The sequence below is a fragment of the Bipolaris oryzae genome (genome assembly GCF_000523455.1).
Source record: "Bipolaris oryzae ATCC 44560 unplaced genomic scaffold scaffold_119, whole genome shotgun sequence".
In the NCBI taxonomy this organism is placed as follows: domain Eukaryota; kingdom Fungi; phylum Ascomycota; class Dothideomycetes; order Pleosporales; family Pleosporaceae; genus Bipolaris; species Bipolaris oryzae.
The window spans coordinates 35,063-54,380 of NW_006911395.1; the positions used below are offsets into that span (position 1 = coordinate 35,063).

Sequence of the window (19,318 nt, forward strand, 5' to 3'; positions counted from 1 at the left end):
GCTCTAGGCAGGTCCCAGGAGGCACAATCTCTGCCAAGCATCTGGAGGACCCCGACATGGAGGCGAGCCGGCCCAGTCAAATTGAGTGCATTCACTGCCAAGGCCGGACGACCCAGATGCGACCTAGTTATCACGATTATCCCAATGCCATGGACGGGAACGTCACGTCACCCCGCAACAAGCGACTGTTCGGGCTGGCGTCGCAGGGTCTGGATCGCGCGCGCCGAATCAATCCCATCATGACAGTCGGCCCTCTTTTTCTCCCTCTACATATGTATGCTCACTTACACACTTCACCCTTCAAACGACCACGATGCCATGTCACACCAGGCGCACGCGGGACGGCCGCTGCCATACTCCCCGACGGTTACTTGCACACACCCCTATTGACAGCGCCACACGCACACACACACACACATTGCCACCTCGTACTCCGCCAAGCAGCACAATTCCACCACTTATCTGTCCCGTCCACAAGCGCAAACGAAAAGGAGTCGCGGTAGCGACCCTAGTTCCAATCGCGTATCGATCCCCATACGCTATAACCAGACTGGCTCCACATGTCTGAGCCGCGCGTATTCGTACCACTCGCCTCTGACCTTGTCGACCTCATGTGCCTAACACGTGCCCTTTCCAACGATTATCAGCATGGGCGGCCATACGGCTTTTAAACAGCGGGTCCTTGCCCCCCTCGTCCCCTCCCTGGAATTGCAGATCAAACGTTGCTTCCCATAAAGTTGGCCGAATGTAATACCGCACTGACACCTGGCCCCTTCGCCCCGTAGGAACATGCAAGCTTTCCGTTATCCATCTATTGCACAGATTGCTATCGACAAGCAGCCGCCCACTGATTAAGGGAGCATGTCGGTGGAAACGGAGTTTTTTTTTTTCGATAAAACATAGTTCCGTATCAGCGCGGCCCTACTGCTGTGCCGAGATGGGTTACTCCGAAAACAGCGCCCCTCTCGAGGGAGGCTGTGAGACTGATCACACACAACCAGTGTTGGAGGCTTGCGTATTGTGCATAGGCGCACACGCGTACACACATAATGGGTATGTGGGTGCATGTTTCGAAACATGCTTTTTGACAGCGTGATGAGCCACAGCACAGCACTAGGCGAAGAACTAGCAATACACTCCAATAGTACGGAGGTCGTGTACACGAAAATAGTTAACTTTGTGCCATGCAGTTTCCATCACCAAAGATGGCCAACTGCTTATCGGAGTGTATCGAATTACGTTCAGGGGATAGAAACCTTTTCCAAGGGGGGATAATAGATTGCATCTTATCCTGCTACCCCGCCACAAGAACCCAAATGCCTGAGCAGACACAATTGCCATGAGTACTTCCGGTGGTTCGGAAGACATGCGCTATTTGGACGGTGGAGCTAGTAGAACAAGCTCACCCTCGTGGTGTGCTTAACTGCGCGTTATCAAAGACTAACGTAAGCTCTCATGTCGTCTCACGACCAGACCATATCGGCCGTTGGCGTACCAGAGATGACAAGGGCAGATGTCAAGCAATCGTATTGGATCGTATTGAATGAACCCTTTTTTTACCCCGTTGCCAAGAAGCATATTTTGATCGTCCGGCATTTCGGACCTATGAATAGCTTCCGCGTGAGATGTCGACAGCCGGAGAGACTAGGAGCCTCTGCGAAGTGCACTATGTAGACTAGATGCTCACCTGAGCAATGGTTACGGGAATAACTATACCGAGGTGGGTTAGTGTGGTTGCAGAGTCAAAACATTTTTGTTGGAGCACGACTTGTACTCCAACTCCACGTGAATATTACTCATCTGGCTGCGGGCTTTGCACATGTCATTCATAGTAACTTAGTGCGAATGCAAAAGAATAATCTTTTAAGGTAAATGGACCCTGAACTGTATACATTACGGACCAAAGAAAAAATGAACAACGATACGTAAAAATTGTGTATCCCGCGCTCAAACAACAATCTCAGCAAGGTCAACCATGTCACCCTAAACTTCTACCACCCTTGCACGTGCAAGGCTATCCGCGACCATTGACCTCCACTCACAACTCCTCCTTATCCTCATCATCAAAATCCAGATCAACATCCTTAATCGGATCCCTCTCCGCATCCCTAATCGCCCTTTCAAACTCCTCGGCCTCCTTGGGACTACTCTCAAAGAGATGCTCCTTGACCAGTCTCTGCGGCGTCTCCCCGAGCCACTGGAACAAGCTAAAGTCCTGGAACTTGTCGGCACGGAAGATCTCGAGCACTTCGACGTCTTCCTCGTCAGACAGGTTCTCGATGAAGTGGCCCATGTTGCGTGGGATGACGCCGACGTCGCCGGCTTGGAAGTCAAAGGTGCGCGCAGTGCCTTTGGCAGCGAAGATGGTGACACGGGCGCGCCCGGCGATGAAGAAGGACCATTCGTCTGCGTTGGCTATGGGGGGAAGGATGTGTTAGTCTTTCATTTTAGACAAAAGGAGGGAAATAGGGAATTATGGTGACTTACGGTGCCAGTGCATTTCGCGGATCGCTCCAGGTTGGATTCTCAGGTGGGCAGCAGCCACCGTTTTGGAGATGGGGAAGTTGGTTGAGTCTGTGATGCGCACTTGGCCGCCAGTCGTGTTGACGGGCTCCTGAGCGAGCATCTTGTGGGTGAATTGGAGCTTGGACTTCTTGTAGCCAGGGCTGGCGCTGGGGACCTCCTTGTCAATGGGACCGGGCTCGGAGCCCTTGAAGATGTACTTCTCCTTGTCAGGAATGGCTTTGAAGACTTCGGGGGCGACGCGGAAGTTCTCGCCAAGGACGGACTTGGGGGTCAGGCGCATCCAGTCTGTGAGCAAGAAGGTGGAATCTTCGGAAAAGTTGCCGTCGTCGAAGACGAGGAGGAACTCGGTGCCGTTGGGGCTGAGACCTTGGAGAGAGTGAGGGTGGCCAGATGGGAAGTACCACAGGTCACCCTTTTCGAGGTCGTCGACGAAGCTGCCGCCTTCGGTGTCGAGAGCGGTGATGCGGACTTTGCCCTCGAGCACGTAGGCCCATTCGGCTTCCTTGTGCCAGTGGAGCTCGCGGATGACGCCTTCTTCAAGACGCATGTTGACACCGGCGAGCTCCTTGCTGGTACCTAGCTCGCGGACAGTCGTCTCTCGCGTCCAACCACCCTCCTCAATGCGGATATGCGAGTCGGCAAAGGACCAGCGCATGTTGGGGATCGCGCCATGGTCGGTGCTAGGAGGACGGACGAGATCTGGGTTCTGGCGTTCACGGTCGCGGTTGCGAGGGCCCAGGACGCTTGCTCCGTCGTCATTTCGCTGTTATAGTGGTTAGTGGTCTTCGTGGATACATGTCAAACATTTATACTCACGTATGGCAGCGGCTGAAGCTTGTCGCCTTGAGAATCGACCTTCCTGTCATAAGGATCATTCACGCCCGGCCTATACGGGTTGGTTATCTTGTGAGGCCCAGCATGGTGTCCTGCATTGCCAGGCAATGGTACTTGTTGCTCCAATGGAGCCGCAAGAGCACCGCCATAGCAGCTGAGCGCAACCAGCAACGACGAAAGATGCATAATGGCTTGAAGAGAATGAATTGAGAGCCAATGCTGAAGAGAATGGCACACAAATTTTTTCTCTTTCAACCGGAAAACGCGTGCCTTTTGATGTCGCCGGCTGGCATTGCGCGTCGACCAGTGCCGTACTTCCGATGACGCCATGAATACCTTGAGCTAAACATCACTCATCACCATGCATCAACGCGCACACGCCAATCCACGATTTTTCCACAACTCTCGACCCGCCTTTCAAGCATTTCCCCGCACGCACATCGCTATTGCTTGTACATGTAAAACACGCCCTCGCTTCGTAAAAGGAAGGTTGCTGCCCACGTTACACCGGTCAGCCACACTTCTTCCTGCGTTATCCTGCAATTGCCGGCCTCTCCGCGCAGCTGAAGCTTGGATAACCTTGACCGAAGCTTGAGTCTAGGTTCCTGAAATCGATCTGCATAACCGCCAGCCGGCTTCCCGTCCGTGCCGATAACGTTCAAGCAAGCAAGAAAAAAAACCTGGAAATTTGGCTCTTCCAAGACGACATAAAGCTATCAACCAGTGCCGTTGCTTCCGCGCCTTGTTTTTCAAGGATCAACCCCAAGATCCGACATATCACCGCCCTCTTTCCCTTCCCCATTCTCCCTCCCTCCCCTCCCTCCCCTCCCTCACTATCTCTCTCTCTCGCTCGCTCTCTCTATCCGGAACCTCCCCCCACGCGCAAGCAAGCGCCCAAACAATGAGCACCAACGCACCACACAGCACCGTCACGCGCAGCTTTGCAGACGAAGAAACTCCTCTTCTCGGCCGAAATGGCGCCGACGGCGGAAAGTCGGATGCACACGCCACGCTGCACCGCATGAGGCGCTACATGCAGACCAACGTCAACAGAAACTGGGCCGATGTAGTCTTGATCCTGTGTTACATGATTACAGGGCTGCTGGATAGCTCGGCCGTTTTCATCTGGGGCTCGTTTGTGAGCATGCAGACTGGTGAGTTTGTACATGCATACCTTTTTCTTTTTCCAAACACTTTCTTATCTACTATTACCACGACTCACATCGTCTCTTGAGACGTTGATCGAGCATGTTACATGACTTTTTACACTTTCTATCTACTACTATCACTACTCATTCCCATTCGTCTCTTGAAACACAACACAACCATACTCATGCAAGTAAACAGGAAACACCGTCTACCTAGGCCTAGGCATCGTCGCCCCCTCCGAGGGCATCCGTTGGATCAAAGCCGGCATCTCAATCGCCGCATTCTGCGCTGGTTCCTTTTGCTTCGCACGTTTCCATCGCTACTTCTCCCCTGCAAAGCGCTGGGTACTAATTGCCTCGTACTCCTTCCAAATGCTACTTATTGTCTTCGCAGCGACTATTACTACGTTGGGCAAGCATACGGGTGAAGGTCTGCACTGGCAGGTCTTGCTGCCGCTCGCTTCGGTTGCGTTTCAGTCGAGTGGGCAGGCGGTTACGTCGCGCGCGCTCAAGTATAATGGACTGACGAGTGTGGTGCTGACGAGTAACTACTGCGATTTGTTTTCTGACCCGGAGCTGTTCAAGATGTCGAATGTCGAGCGGAATAGGAGACTGGGTGCGCCGCTTGCTTTGGTCATCGGGGCTTGCATGGGTGGCCTCTTTGCGCATAGCAGTGTAGGTCTCGCAGGCTCCCTGTGGACTGCGGCGGGACTGAAGCTGTTGGCTGTTTTTGCCTGGACGTTGTGGAAGTCGGAGAAGATTGAGGAGTAAAGTATGGGCATGGGCAAATCTTCTTCATGCCGAAGAGGCTTGAGAATCTCTACTGACGGGGGACTGAATTGTACATCTCTGACGCTGATTAGAACTGGCATCCAAGTGTGAAAGCTTGTATGCTGGGTATTAGAGTGGACCGCATGGCACATCCTTGGTCCTTGTTAGACATTTCATGTCGACGATAACGTTACATTAGATAACTACAGATTGTTAGTTTAAAAGAGACTAAAACTCTTGAGTTAACACTCTGAGTTCAAAAACCCCCCAACCTGCCCCCAGTAATACCATGAATACTCCACGTGATGGAAAAGAGAAAACAGCCCTCCCTACACAACCAACTCCTCCAAATCAGGCGACTCGCTCTCCCTCGGCTTCGACAACTCAAAGCTCAACACCGTATGATCCATGTAATACATGAGAATACGCCATCGTCTCGGCAGGCGCACACCCTGCTCCCGCTCGGCACTAGCATCTCCACCTCCCGGACCATCAAACAAGCCCTGGACCGGCGAAACCGCGACACCAATCATGCGTCCAATCGGCGCGCCCGAAATCTGATTTTCATTCTCCTGTTTAAAAGGCAGCAGGTATTCAAGCTTGAAGCCATATCGTCTGTGCACACTGCCTTCGTCCCTCGTCCAGTAGAGTGAGAAGATGGCCGCACGGCCGATAGGCGATCCGACGATGAAGATGCCCAGTTCGGGGATTTGAGAGAAGTAGCAGTGCCGGTCTTGGGTTGCGAGCGATGGTATCCACTCGCCGGGATGCAAGGGGCGTCGCATGGATACAATGCGACTGGTTGTACTCTTCGTGTCTGGTACAAAGGGGCGTTGGACGAGAAAGAACTCTTCTTTTGTAAGAATCAGAAAGGGTTTGTCGAGATCTCTTCCTTCAGCCTGCGACATGTTAGATTTACGTCTTTGATAGTTAAATAGGAGGGCAATGCGTACGAGATACTTGGCACTTTCAGAATAGTTTATTGCGCAATAAGGTTTGAAGCCTGTGTCGTAACTGGATTGTATTCTGCCAGGAGCAATCATGTTGAATATCAAGTCTGGTAGATCCTGCGGGTTTTGGTGTCCCTGTACGATGTTCTGGAGAGCCAGCTGTGAGGTGTCAGTATCTATTGTATCTTCAAGGACAAGCCCAGCCGAGGAGACGCTGGCGATCCCCACTTACCACTTGAGCCGGTGCCAGACTTCCTGGAACGTAAGCAAGTGGCTGGACCCCTTGTGTCTGACCTTCCATAGAATCTGTATCCTCTTCGTCTAGGTCACTCTGTTCGTCCTCGCTTTCACTTGGCTCCATGTACGGGATGCATGGGTTGAGAGCTGCAACCCCAAATCTCTTTTTTTGAGCAGTCGCATCCCGAAAGCTTTGTGGCTCATCTTTGATTTTCAACTCATCTTCTTCTGCGGGTGGTAAGTAGTATGCTGATGTCGTATCCAGTGCTATTGTGCCCCAAGCTCCGTGCAGCACGCTTGAAGCAGCCGGGCAATTGCATGTAAACCCTCGTGCTTCATAGCGAGGAGTGGAGTTCAGGTTCTCGGCGCTTCTGCACCATCCCATTTGGTAACTAGCTGCTTCCTTCCTCGTATGAAGATCCCATAGTATTGTCTTGCCATTGATGCAGCTACTCAAAAGCCAACGTCCAGAACTGCCGTAAAACGACAATGATGGTAGGTTGTTTGTGGTGGAAAGATGAAAGATGGTCTCGTTCCGTCTACAGAAAGGAGACTGGGAGGTAGATTTTGAAGGCTCATGAGTGTCACTATCTGAGTTCTCTGAGCTCTCTGATTCTTCAGTCTGATCTACGAGCGCGTACGCAATGACAGTGATTCGATACGTGTTTGCGCTAATAGCAATGATCCGAGCCTCTCGATGCACAGCTAAGCCCCATGCGCTAGCGCCAACGTTTTGATGGAGGAAGATGTGAACGTCATCCTCACTAGCAGGCTCATCTTGATCGCTTTGTCGTTGCAAAGCTCGGTAGATTACTTCAGTGCGATAGCCAATTACATCGCCATCATCGCAGGTAACAAGAAGAATTTCTTCGTTACCAAGGTATTCAACAAGAACGCGGTTGATGGAATGAGGCTCCCAAGGATCGATACCCTGCCCTCGATGACCAGTCTGGGGTGGATGAAGGGCAAGGCTGGGCTCCTTAGTCAAGCTTTGATCCGGAAAACCTGGTTGATAGACGTGTAAAATATCTGTGGCGGCAAGAAAGTACAGGTTGTGCCGTTGCGAGAACGCGGTCAAGTCGCAGCGCCATGCACACAACAATGGTGCTGGCGTGTGAGGTTCGAACTATTCCAAGTCAGCATGTTGGTACTTCTGATCAATAAGGCATCGCTGTTACTATAGAAATCAAGAAAGGCATACAAAATTCTACATTCAAAGTCTACTGCAATTTGTTGATCTTATGGATTCAGGGCCCTTCGTAGCTGACGGACGGCTACAGCAAGAGGACGAGAGACGCTCAAACTCACCCGACTGCATCCACGATGCTCCCCTGTTGGCATACAAGTGACGTGTTTCCTCATGTTGTATGCTGCATTCCTACTTGCAGGGAAAGTCTTAGCTTAAAGTGTGTTGCCGAAGGTGAATTGAACCACTTTGGCCGTTTGCTTCCGTGACGTGAACTGGCGCTGAGCGCCGTCTCCTGATTGGACCCCGCGCGTTGCTGGTGCACCAAACTTAGTACCCCACAGGCTTAGTGCAGAATAGTCAACCAAACTAACTATAGTGCATTGATGACCAAATCACTCTCCATGTGTAGATGTGGAAAGAAAGCAACAACACTTTAGATACGCAAAATTCTTGCCGTCTCAGGCATCATACTCTTATTGTGCTAATAATTCCATAGCAATGTAAACCGGTAATGGTACCCTGCCGTGTGATATCAAAAGTTCAAGTGTCCGAGATCGCCCTCGAGACATTTGCATAAATTCTAGACTAATCATACCGCCCGCCAGATCAATTACCCAAACGCCGTCTAATGCTTCGCGGTAACCTTGTCGCCAGTGAGTTTCTCAACAGCCTCCTTGGCGCTATAATATCGTTAGTAAACATACGTGATTGGGATAAGGAATAGAAACATACACATCACCCAAAGCAACCATGCAAACCGTCTGCCAAACGCCAAGTCCGATTCGGGGAGTAACACCACGGTAAAGACCCTTGATACCATTGTTCGAGTAGATGTACTTGAACGCCGAGGCAACGTTCAGGTTCTTGGGTCGGTTGGGGTCAACAGTCTTGGACTGGAGCTCCACGCGGATAACCTCAATGGGCTGGTTCCACGCGCTCAAACCACCACCGAGAGCCGAGGCAGTGATTTTCTCAATTACGCTCAGCTTCTCGCCATGCTCCTTGTTGGTAACCTTTCGGATACCAGTCTCTGCGACACGGGACAGACCGAAGCGGGAACCCCAGTTAGTTACCTGGCGCACTGCGACGGCATTGACACCACGGTTAATACCGCGGATACCCTCAGTGCGCCAGATCTGCATGAAGGTTTCCAAAGTACCCGGGGGCTTTGCGCCGGTGGCAGCGACCTTGTGTTTTGTAATCTCGACTGTCTTCATGCAAGTGCAGAAGCCCATAGTGGCATAGGCCTGTGCAAGACCACCCGTCATTCCTCCGGAGATACCGGCGAGAAAGTCGGGCGCACCAAACGACTTAGCGTAGTATTCGGCTTCCGAAGCAACGAACAGGAGGACGGCTCCCTTGGTGGAGGCTTCGATCCAGGCCCACGGAATGAGACCCTGGTAGACTAGAAATCATGCTTGTCAGATAGTGAGTAAGGCCAATGGTGGTATGAAGACTAACAGCCAAGAACACCTCCACGGGCCCAAATGCGGCCAATAGCACCCGAGAAACCTTCAGACCTGTTGGCAGCCATGGTGGTTTTGACAACCTCCAACGGCTATTCTCAATTGTCAGCGTGGCCCTGTTTCGAGATATGGCTGGGGGCTGCATACCTGTCCCAGAGTTGTTACTCTGCAGTTCTGTCAGTATAGATTCCGCGAAGCCTGGCATCAAGGTGGGCTGTGTACTCACTCGAACATGTTGAGACCAGCACCGACTGTGGGCTACAATCAGCATACATTCCCGGACACCAATGCGCCCTGGAAAACTCACGCAACAAATTGCTAAACTTGACCGGCTTCTTCTCGAGTTTTGGCGCAGCGCTGGCAACGCCAGGCGTGCCGGTTATAGGCTTGGAACTCATTCTCTGGGGGTTTGTTGTCGAAGATATGGGGCCTGACCAAGGCAAAAGGGTGCTCCGTCGCAAATATGAGTGATATCAAGTGTGTAGGAAATGAGATGAAGGTGCAGCATGAAAAAAGACGATATGAACTTGCAAGGTGGTCTGTGTTGCTTGTTGACCGCCGACCGGCGCTATAACTGGGGTCGTTCCTGAAGCTATCGGGTTCTTGGCGCACGAGCGATCCCACCCATCTTTGGCCCTTTCCGCGCCCGCCTTCCCGAGAGAGGGGTGGATTTACTTTTGCGGCGTCGAGCACACACTGCGCCAGGTTGATCCTTTGAATTTAAACTCCCCTTTCCACTTTGCTGCAAAAAAAAATGGCACCAATTGTACCTGAACACGGTGCAACATGTCGCCATCGGCTATCGGATTCCGTAGCAGGTGGCTGGCTCAGCCCAACAGTCCGTATCGGTTCCCCATCGCTCAGCGAGAAACTCCAGGGCCGCGGGTGTACCCCGGTGTTCCGGTTAGTTTTCTTCTTAGATTGTCTTCTGCTCTGCCCCCATTGGATGGGTTTGACACTTTCGGTGCTTTTTGGAGTAATTCCGCGGCCTATGCCCCGTTACAGTCAATATGCTTGTAGGAAGTAGGAAGCTATGGGGATTAAATATATCTTCATCAAGACGTGGCATTACAGTAGGTCGCTCACTTGGAAAATGAGTGAGTTGCGATGGCCGCCATGGCGCTTCCTTTCATATCTTTACATTTCATAATTTACAAGGGACTAGGTATCTCTGAATCTCAAGTAAACTCCTCCACATTTTCAAGACTCTAGAACACGAAGTAATGACGTGCTTACAGCTGAGCGCCAACCAGCTTGGCATAAGCCTCTGTGCTGAAGGACTTGGGCCTCTCAATGGGGGCGCCGACAGCACGGTCAATGATGAGCTGGGGAAGGACTCCGAGAGCACGGGAGACACCGAAAAGGACGGTGTAGTAGTTCTGCTCGGTAAGGCCGTAGTACTGGAGGAGGACACCAGAGTGGGCGTCGACGTTGGGGTATGGGTTCTTGGTCTTGCCGTGCTCGGTGAGGACGCCGGGGGCGATCTTGTAGACCTGGCTGACGAGCTTGAACATGGGGTCGTCGGGCAGGTGCTTCTGGGCGAACTCGCGCTGGGAAACATAGCGGGGGTCGGTCTTGCGGAGAACAGCGTGGCCGTAACCGGGGACGACCTGACCAGCCTTGAGGGTAGACCAGAGGTAGTCCTTGATGGCCTGATCGCTGAGGTCGTTGCCAATAGCCTTCTTCATCTTCTGGAGCCAGACGAGAACCTCCTGGTTAGCCAGTCCGTGAAGAGGGCCAGCAAGACCGTTCAGGCCAGCGGCCAAAGAAAGGTAGGGGGAGCTGAGAGCGGATCCAACCAAGTGGGTGGTGTGGGCGCTGACGTTACCACCTTCGTGGTCAGTGTGGATGGTGAGGTACAGACGCATCAGCTCAACAAAGTCCTTGTTCTCGGAGAAACCGAGCTGGTGGGCAAGGTTGAAAGAGTAGTCCTTGTCCTTCTGGATGGGAGCGACCTTGCCGTCCTTGTAGATGTTACGGTAGATCTTTGCGGCGATGGTGGGAAGCTTGGCAATGAGGTCCATGGAGTCCTCAAAGGTGTGCTCCCAGTATTGCGACTTGTGCATGCCCTTGGCGTAGGCCTTTGCGAAGTTGGACTCGTGCTCGAGAGCAGTGACGGCGAGGGAGAACTGGGCCATGGGGTGGAGGTCGCTTGGGCAGCGGTCAATGAGCTCCTCAACGAACTTGGGGACATCGGAGCGGGCAGCCCACTCAGCAGAGAGGTCGCGGACCTGCTGCTCAGAGGGGACCTCGCCGGTCAGAAGAAGCCAGAAGAGACCTTCGGGAAGAGGCTCCTGGCCACCAGGGGCCTTGGGGAGGAGTTCTTGGCATTCGGGGATCTGTTGCGTGTTAGCGCTGGATCCGTGTGCGCCGAGCTGAAAATGTCACCACGTACAGTCTTGCCACGGAAACGGATACCCTCCTCGGAGTCGAGGACGGAGCCTTCCCAGACGAGGGACTTGATGCCACGGGCACCGCCGTAGACCTGGTCAAGGGTGACCTCGCCGATGACCTTGTTGCCGTGCTCCCTGGGTTATGATGTCAGTCTGGTAGTGGGGTGGATACGGCTTTGGCAAAAACGCACTTGCGGAGCTTCTTGATCTTCTCGATCTCGCCAGGCAGCTTGTTGGCGAAGGTCTCCTTCAGCGACTGCAATTGGATGGGTCAGCGGATGCATTGGCTTCAGGACGGCTGTGGTTGGCCTACAGTAGTCTTGCTGGAGTAGAAGCGGAGGCCATTGAAGGCTGTGGTCCGCAGGGGAGTGGCGGCGCGGAAAGCGCTTGACAAACGCAGAGCAGATGCCATTGTGATGAAGTGTGAAGGATGATGAGAAGTCGGATGGGCGGGAGGGAGTTAAAAAGGTTGCGTCGGAACGATGCAAGAAAATACTGGTGGAGCTCAGCACGGTCTCGTCATGGCTGCACACCCATGCCGCCATGGCCTAACGAATACCACCCGCGCGGGCATCGTTCGGAGGTCCCTCTTTTCCGGTGTTCAACAATTACTCCATGTCAGGAACACGCAGCCTAGCGCACCAATTCTTTTGTCGGGCTTGCACAGGCGGGCTGTGCATGTGTGTGTTGCAGGAGAGCCACTTGATTTTCTTGCCTTGGCAGCGGACAGCAGCATGGGCGACTGTGGCCGCGAGCGCCGTCCCGTCCAACGGACAGGCACATACAAAGTAACCATGTACGTAGGTAAGTAGAAAGTATCGAGTGCTAGGCGCGGAATAAGAAAATGGCGTCGGCAGCGCCCTCGAATGCTTATTGCTTCGGCCGGGCAAAGGGCCGGCGTCGACGACTGCTTACTGCAACACCAAAAAGGCAACTCGTACAAAAGGCCCCAAGGCCCGAGGCAGGCGTGCATCCTGCTTGCATCCTGTTTGCATCTCGCGCTGCAGGGCTCGCACTTACACTCGTCCAGACATGCATTTGCTTGGCCGAGGTCATGTCACGTGCCCTGCTAGCGTGGCTCTGGCAAACTTGCCGACTCGTCTCACGTTCTACTCACCTCTGCAACTGCGCCCTTGACGTAGACCACGACCATCTCTCGCGGCCCATTCACACTGCTTCCATTGACTCTCTGGCTTGCTGCAACTATCGCGCTTCGTGGTGACATCGCTTGCACAGCCAATTTTCCACTGCGCGCTCGCGTCCTGAGTTGACTGGGGCCAGCAGCTCGCCTCGTCCGCGTCAGGAGACAGCCCAGCGCTCCTTTCGCCTGCAGTCTTGGTACAGTACTCTACTGCCTAGATCTTCTTGCTTCGGCTCGCGTCTTGTGGGTTTCAAGTAAAGTCTGCTGCGTGTTTGCCATCTCGGTTCTCTCACCACACGCTTTGGCCTCCGTGGTGCATTGCCAAGGGCCGTCTTTTCCTTTCGCTTCACATCTCTGATCTGGCACATTGAACATAGTCATGGCAGCCATGGACGAACTAGGCACTCAATTGCAATCCCTCCAGGCGCTCAAGCCGCCTGGGGTCACACCCACCAAGATCAAAGCTATCACGCAACTGTGCGTTGACAACATTCAGGTATGCCAGTCGCAAGGACCTTGTCCACAACCTCTGCGCGCTTTGATCATCATACTAAGGACTTGAACTCACATGTAGTCCCACCCCATCATCGTCCAGAAGATCGCTCAGCAGCTTCAGAACAGCGCCGTCACACATAAACTAGGAGTACTATACGTCGTAGATGCAGTCGCCCGCCAGTGGGTGGAGAGGGCTAAGCAGGCCGGTCAGACCGTGTCCAAGAATGCTGTACCAGGAACATATGCTTCAGGAGTGCAGATGATGCGAGATGTGCTACCCGCTATGATGATGAACCTCATCCAGTCTGCGCCAGAGACTCAAAAGGAGAAGATTTCCAAGCTTATAGACATCTGGGAGCGTGGCCAGACGTTTCCCCACGACATGCTGGCCTCCTTCAAACAGCAACTGAATGGCGGTCACAATAGTAGGTAGAGGCCTACGCGTTGCCTTTTCCTTAGCTAACGCACAGTAACTCAGGCGTTCCATTACCTGTAGAGCCACCCAAGAACAATGGCATAGCCCCAGCCTTCAACGGACAGACTTCTAACCCACAGCCACTTGCCCCGCCACCTCTGGCGCAGCCATCACAAGACACTAATGCTCTATTTGCTGCCCTCGCCGGCATTAGCCAGCAGAATATACCTACTAATGCTCCACCTGCAGCACCTCCTGCGTTTCCTTTTCAACAAAACGTATTGCCACCTCCACCTCCTGGTTTCGTGCCTCCGCCGCCTGCTGTAGCAACAGGACAGCCCAGCTTGCCTGTCCCACCCGCTGGAATGAATGAACTCGCGGGACAGATTCTACAGGCCATGAGTGCTGGTTCAATCCAACCCGATCAGGCAATACAGGTGTTGAACGCATTAGCCACAGCTCAGAATGGTGGACTGTCCATGTTGCCTTTACAGCCTCCAGTGGCTACACAGACACCCCCACAAGGGCAGTCAATTGTAATCAATGGTAACCAAACAGATCGGTATGATCAGACAGACAGTAGAATGCGAGACCGTAGCCGATCGCCTGGCTTTCAACGTCGACGATCGCCTGGGGATAGGTCTCCTCCCAACCCCAATCGTCGGGAGAGCCCAACATATGGTGTTTACGACCCAAATGCAGGCCCTGAAGGCAATTCGCAGCGCTTTGAGAGAGGTGAGCGCGGTCGTAGCCGTGGCAAACAAAAAGGAGGACGTAATGATCGTAGTGAATATCGGCAACGCTCGCCACCGCGACGACAGCCAAGCCCACCTAGGGCAGCAGCATATGGCCAGTCCAAGTATATTGAGTGGGATGAGACCCTTCCACGCGATAATATCAGAGTGCTTAGTCGTACATTGTTTGTAGGCGGTGCTGGTGGAACAGAGAGTGAGATTCGAAGCATCTTTTCTCGCTTTGGTAGAGTTCAAACGTGCATTGTCAACCAAGATAAGCGACATGCCTTTGTCAAGATGTTGACCCGCCCCGATGCTCTTGCTGCCAAGCAGGGTATGGACAGCCTGAATGATCCTGTTGCACAGTCCAAAGCGCGCCAGGTAAGGATGCGAATTCTTCTAATCATGTACATGACTAATGCGTGCAGACGCGATGGGGTGTCGGATTTGGTCCTCGTGATTGCAGTGACTACCAAACAGGCATCAGTGTGATTCCCATTTCTCGGCTTACCGAGGCTGACCGAAAGTGGGCACTGACTGCTGAGTATGGCGGAACTGGTGGTCGTGCTCTCGAAGGTGGCATGATAATCGAAGAGCCGGATATTGAGATTGGGGCCGGTGTTTCTTCCAAGGGTATGCCTGTCTTCTCGTCCTTTGCAAATCCCGCTAACAAACTTACAGCCATCAGCCGACGTGTGCCGACCGATGCCCCTCGGGGTGGGCGTGGGGGCTACGGTGGCCGTGGAGACCATGCTGGACGTGGCAACTCTAATGGACGTGAGAACTTGAATGAGCGCCCCGATGCTCCTCCACCCAACAACTTTGGCGGTGCGCGCCCCGGGCCTGAGAATGTCGCTCAACACAAGTTCCGCAAACACGACCGAGGAAACGCTAATGATCCCCGCCATGTATCGCCTAGAGCTGATCAGGGTGTTGCAGTTCCACCGGCCGTACCTGGATTTGGCTTCCAGCTTCCCGGCTTTTCATGACATTGCCCACAGTAATCAATTCCCGATATGCATTTACGGGAATTTCCTTTGAGGGCGGCTCTTTTTCTCGACTTTTATACGGTTCAGGCCTCTTGCGGTGGGACGACGGAGAGGGAGGATAAAAAAACTCTTTTCAGCTTTCGGCATATGTTCAAAGCATTGCAAGGCGTTGTGGCAGCTCTTTGCGAAATACTTTTGCTTTCCAAACAAGGTACCTTTTGCTTCGTGTATATTTGAAAAAAGAAGTGGTCTCGTGTATAGTATTTCTAATTGATAATGTCATGTGTAATTATGTATTGGTGTGCGTGTGCAATCGAGACAACACTGAGCATCACCAATTATTGCATTTGAATCTTCTAATGAATACTACATGACGACAACAAAAGCTTTTCCTTATTACTTCTTCCTTGAGCGACGAAACGAGAAAAAAAAAGGCAAAAGAACACTCTTCCTTAGTTTCTCCTACTTCCTCTTGGTCGCTTTACCCTTCTTCTCACTGCCCGTAGCAGCCGCCTGCTCCTTCTCCTTGGCCACGTCCTCGACCTTCTTTGCATCGGGCACCTTCAACGACTTATCACCATCCGGATGCGCTGCAAGCGGCTTATTCGCATCCTTCTCCTCGACCTCCTCATCATCACCTCCCTGCCCAAACTCATTAACACGGTTATAATCAACCTTGTACTTCCACGTCTGAAACAGATAGACAAAGAAAATGACGTCGTCACGGAGGGTGGCCAGACGATGTAAGGTGGGCATCTTGATTGTAAAGGCGAACAAGTCGTCAATGAAGGTGTTGAGGAACTTGTACGTCATTGCGCGGCCGGGCATGTGGGCTACGGACTGGAGTCTGTAGTTGATGTAGAGGGCGGGGACCATCATGAGGAAGCCGTATGCGTAGACGGAGCCGACGAGCGTGGTGATGATGAAGGAGTACCATGACTTGTGGGATTCGTACATGAGGGAGTAGATTGCGTATGCGACAAGCAAGGGGATAGCGACCATGTAGAGGTATTTGAAGGCAATGGCGTCGTATTCCTCCGTCTTCTTTTCGGTCTCGGAGAGGACGTGCTTATCTTCGAAGACGATGGTGTAAGGGAGGAGGGAACCCGGGGCGGTAGGGCGGACGCGGACGTTTACGGATTTAGTGATTTTCCAGGCTTCGATGGCCATGCCCATGCCTTGGCCGAAGAGAATCATGTATGAGGTGTTTTCATTGTTGTCGATGAGGTAGAGGAAGATGATGGCTTGCATGACGACGTTTGCGAGGATGGTACGGACAGAGGTGCCGACGTTGTCCTTTTTCTTGCGCCAGTGCTGCACGTCGTTCTTGAAGGCGAGCATCTCGAAGATCATGTGGAGGACGGATACCACGGCTGTAACGGCAAGAAGGTACGAGTTGCTGTCGATGATGATCTCCTTGAACATTTCCATCTCAGAGCCGTCGCCACCTCCAGGTGTAGACTGACCGGCGGCCGCAGCTCGGGCATTGGCGTTGAGGTTCTCGTCAACGGCGGCGAAGATGTTGAATTTCCAGTGAGCATAGTTGTTGAGCTTTACGTGAAGTGGAAGGGTAGTGACGGTTTCGTTGACCTCAATCATGTCCTTTTTGAGCTGCCAAAATGTGTTTGTGAAGACAATGGGGTAGTACCAGCCGTGCTGACCCGTCTCATCCCGCGCACCAGTCGCTTCAAGCGTAATGTACTTTCGGGGGCCAGGATGCATAACGGCGAACTGCATAGTGCCTGAGTCGGGAATGAGGGATACGGTGAAGTTGGGGTGGTAGTAGTTAGCTACAATCTTGGGCGCGTTCTTCTCCTCTTCCGTCTCAACCTCAGTTTTCTCGGGCATGTCGCTTAGCAAGTTCCTCGTCTTTGCAATCTTCTTCTTGGGCTGGTATTGCGACAAGGGTCGAATGAAGTGGTAAGCCTTTGCGGTGTCGTAGCCTGGTTGCGTGGGATCAAGCACACTGCCGCTCTGCGCCACATAGAAGTGAGCAAGGAGCGTCGCGTTGCGCTGTACCTCCTTGGGCACTTTAAATTCAATGTCGATTTCTCTGTTCTCGCTGTAATCTCCATACTTGAAGTTCTTCTCGTTGATCAAGAGCGACTCTTTGGGCATGGACTTGAGTGGCGGCATGGCGATGGAGGGTGAGATGTACATGGCAATGTCCATTTCAGTGCCAACAGGCCACATGGGTGCGACAGCATAGGGTATATGGCTCCATTGAACGCCAGGTGCGAGGGATTGGGGACGCTGTTCCCAGGCAGGTATCACAACATTGCCAGATGCTTGGGCGACGGCTCCGGGTTGGGACGGGTCGGCGGCGGAGGGCGCAGTCTGTTGGGCTTGTGGCATGAGATACTTCATTCCACCTTGGACAAGCATGAAGATTCCCACGCTCTGGACAATGGAGGTGAGGAGCTGCGGGCTATGTTAGTATACATTGCAGCACAGAGGGGCGTTGGGGCAACTTGCGCTTTTGCCCTGCTCGGGCGCCTGGGCGGCTGCTTGTGCCTCTGGCATGATGGCAGCGTGCGGAATTGGAATTCCGACTTGAGCAGATTGGTGTCCAGGAAACCAGCAAGAAGAGACGTGGAGTCGCGATGGGAGAACAGATGGCCTGGCACAGCGGGCGGAGGAATTGGGGCGGGCCAAGACGGGCTGGTAGTGTCAGGGTCTAGCCACATGGGCGGGCGGCATGCCGGCATAGGCTGGGGCTGGGGTGACGCAATGCGGCTGACCGAACTGCACGTCTTTTGCATGCCACAGGTCCACCAGGCCCTGCGTCTGCTGCCTGTTATGCGTGGATGTCTATGTATGGATGAGTCGTCGACGACAACAACAACACGGTCCTTTGTGTGCTTTCCCTTCTCTCACTTGAACCTGACAACGCCCGAGTACGCTCACTTGTTACCATTGCCTGCTTGAGCCTTGTGTTACTCCAATATCGTCGTCCATTTTCTCTGGCACATTTCGTTCCGAGCCTGTTCCGAACACAGACGAACATCTACACAACATGGCAACTACCAATGACACCCCCAAGCAGCCCGTCGTCTGCGTATTGTATGTGCAAATTGGCTTTTTCGCTTCCTCCAATCGCATGCTAATGGCCATAGTTGCGGCGCCTCGAGCGGCACATCACCCGTGCACATGGAGGCTGCCCGCGCTCTTGCACACGCCCTGCACAAGGCAAACACCAAGCTCGTCTATGGCGGTGGCACCGTAGGCCTCATGGGAGAAGTAGCACGTACCCTCGTCTCGCTCTCAGGCCCCGACAGCGTCCACGGCATCATTCCCGCTGCCCTCACCCGCCTCGAGCAGAACCACGACCCTGCCGACCCCGACAAGCACTCCATCGATGAATCCATATACGGACGCACCACGGTCGTCAAGGACATGCACACACGAAAGCAGATGATGGCTCAGGAAGTCATCAAGGGAGGTCCTGGTGGCGGCTTTGTGGCCCTGTCAGGCGGCTACGGAACGTTTGAAGAGCTCATGGAGATCACCACGTGGAACCAATTGGGCATTCACAGTATGCCAGTCATTGTCTTCAACGTCGATGGATACTGGTCTGGACTGATTGAATGGGTCAAGAATGCTGTCAAGAGCGGCTTCATTGCGCCTACCAATGCTGGAATTTTGTCCGAGGCTCTTACAGCCGACGAGGTCATTACATGCTTGAATGAGTACGAGAATGCGCCCGGACGTTTCAACTTGACTTGGGAAGAAAATTAACTTTTTCATCCGTTGCTTGCCGCGAGGCAAAAGGGAAATGTGTGGATCGACGGGGACCTAAAATATACAGTTTAGTGGTTGCTATCTGGTTTGTCTAGAGGCTTGAAATATGCATGACCTTCAAACAGTTCCATGTCCAGCTTTGACCTAATTGACCCTAATACGTCGTGCTACAGGGCTCTTCTGTTTGCTCGCTATTAACACCTTATCTGCTGCTGGCAGGTGTACATCAAATGACAAGGTCAGCAAGCGGGGCTAGACCATCAATCATGGTAGCGCGCCCACCACATGA

The 19,318-nt window shown here is 53.0% G+C and overlaps 7 protein-coding genes across 7 annotated transcripts; 3 read left to right on the plus strand and 4 right to left on the minus strand.

Annotated features, from left to right (window-relative positions):
* Positions 1-2,038: 2,038 nt before the first annotated feature.
* COCMIDRAFT_38849 (uncharacterized protein) lies at positions 2,039-3,546 on the minus strand (the record flags this gene model as incomplete). The annotated part of the gene is made up of 3 exons (XM_007692108.1): positions 2,039-2,415; positions 2,488-3,289; positions 3,343-3,546. The coding sequence occupies 3 exons, from the start codon at positions 3,544-3,546 to the stop codon at positions 2,039-2,041; spliced, it is 1,383 nt and encodes a 460-aa protein (XP_007690298.1).
* A 715-nt stretch (positions 3,547-4,261) lies between these two features.
* COCMIDRAFT_28321 (uncharacterized protein) lies at positions 4,262-5,279 on the plus strand (the record flags this gene model as incomplete). Its single annotated transcript, XM_007692102.1, has 2 exons — positions 4,262-4,514; positions 4,708-5,279. The coding sequence occupies 2 exons, from the start codon at positions 4,262-4,264 to the stop codon at positions 5,277-5,279; spliced, it is 825 nt and encodes a 274-aa protein (XP_007690292.1).
* Positions 5,280-5,608: 329 nt separating this feature from the next.
* On the minus strand, positions 5,609-9,519 carry COCMIDRAFT_38851 (uncharacterized protein; the record flags this gene model as incomplete). Its single annotated transcript, XM_007692109.1, has 9 exons — positions 5,609-6,178; positions 6,462-7,040; positions 7,098-7,592; positions 8,299-8,335; positions 8,388-9,060; positions 9,117-9,213; positions 9,269-9,287; positions 9,354-9,372; positions 9,429-9,519. 9 exons carry the CDS (start codon positions 9,517-9,519, stop codon positions 5,609-5,611), a joined length of 2,580 nt encoding a protein of 859 aa, XP_007690299.1.
* Positions 9,520-10,353: 834 nt separating this feature from the next.
* Positions 10,354-11,926, minus strand: COCMIDRAFT_101520 (uncharacterized protein; the record flags this gene model as incomplete). Its single annotated transcript, XM_007692118.1, has 4 exons — positions 10,354-11,460; positions 11,517-11,649; positions 11,706-11,770; positions 11,828-11,926. The coding sequence occupies 4 exons, from the start codon at positions 11,924-11,926 to the stop codon at positions 10,354-10,356; spliced, it is 1,404 nt and encodes a 467-aa protein (XP_007690308.1).
* Positions 11,927-13,034: 1,108 nt separating this feature from the next.
* On the plus strand, positions 13,035-15,288 carry COCMIDRAFT_101576 (uncharacterized protein; the record flags this gene model as incomplete). Its single annotated transcript, XM_007692119.1, has 5 exons — positions 13,035-13,151; positions 13,230-13,575; positions 13,629-14,680; positions 14,728-14,932; positions 14,981-15,288. The coding sequence occupies 5 exons, from the start codon at positions 13,035-13,037 to the stop codon at positions 15,286-15,288; spliced, it is 2,028 nt and encodes a 675-aa protein (XP_007690309.1).
* A 462-nt stretch (positions 15,289-15,750) lies between these two features.
* COCMIDRAFT_28326 (uncharacterized protein) lies at positions 15,751-17,673 on the minus strand (the record flags this gene model as incomplete). Its single annotated transcript, XM_007692103.1, has 1 exon — positions 15,751-17,673. The coding sequence occupies one exon, from the start codon at positions 17,671-17,673 to the stop codon at positions 15,751-15,753; it is 1,923 nt and encodes a 640-aa protein (XP_007690293.1).
* Positions 17,674-18,304: 631 nt separating this feature from the next.
* COCMIDRAFT_101500 (uncharacterized protein) lies at positions 18,305-19,026 on the plus strand (the record flags this gene model as incomplete). The annotated part of the gene is made up of 2 exons (XM_007692120.1): positions 18,305-18,351; positions 18,405-19,026. The coding sequence occupies 2 exons, from the start codon at positions 18,305-18,307 to the stop codon at positions 19,024-19,026; spliced, it is 669 nt and encodes a 222-aa protein (XP_007690310.1).
* Between the last annotated feature and the right edge of the window lie 292 nt (positions 19,027-19,318).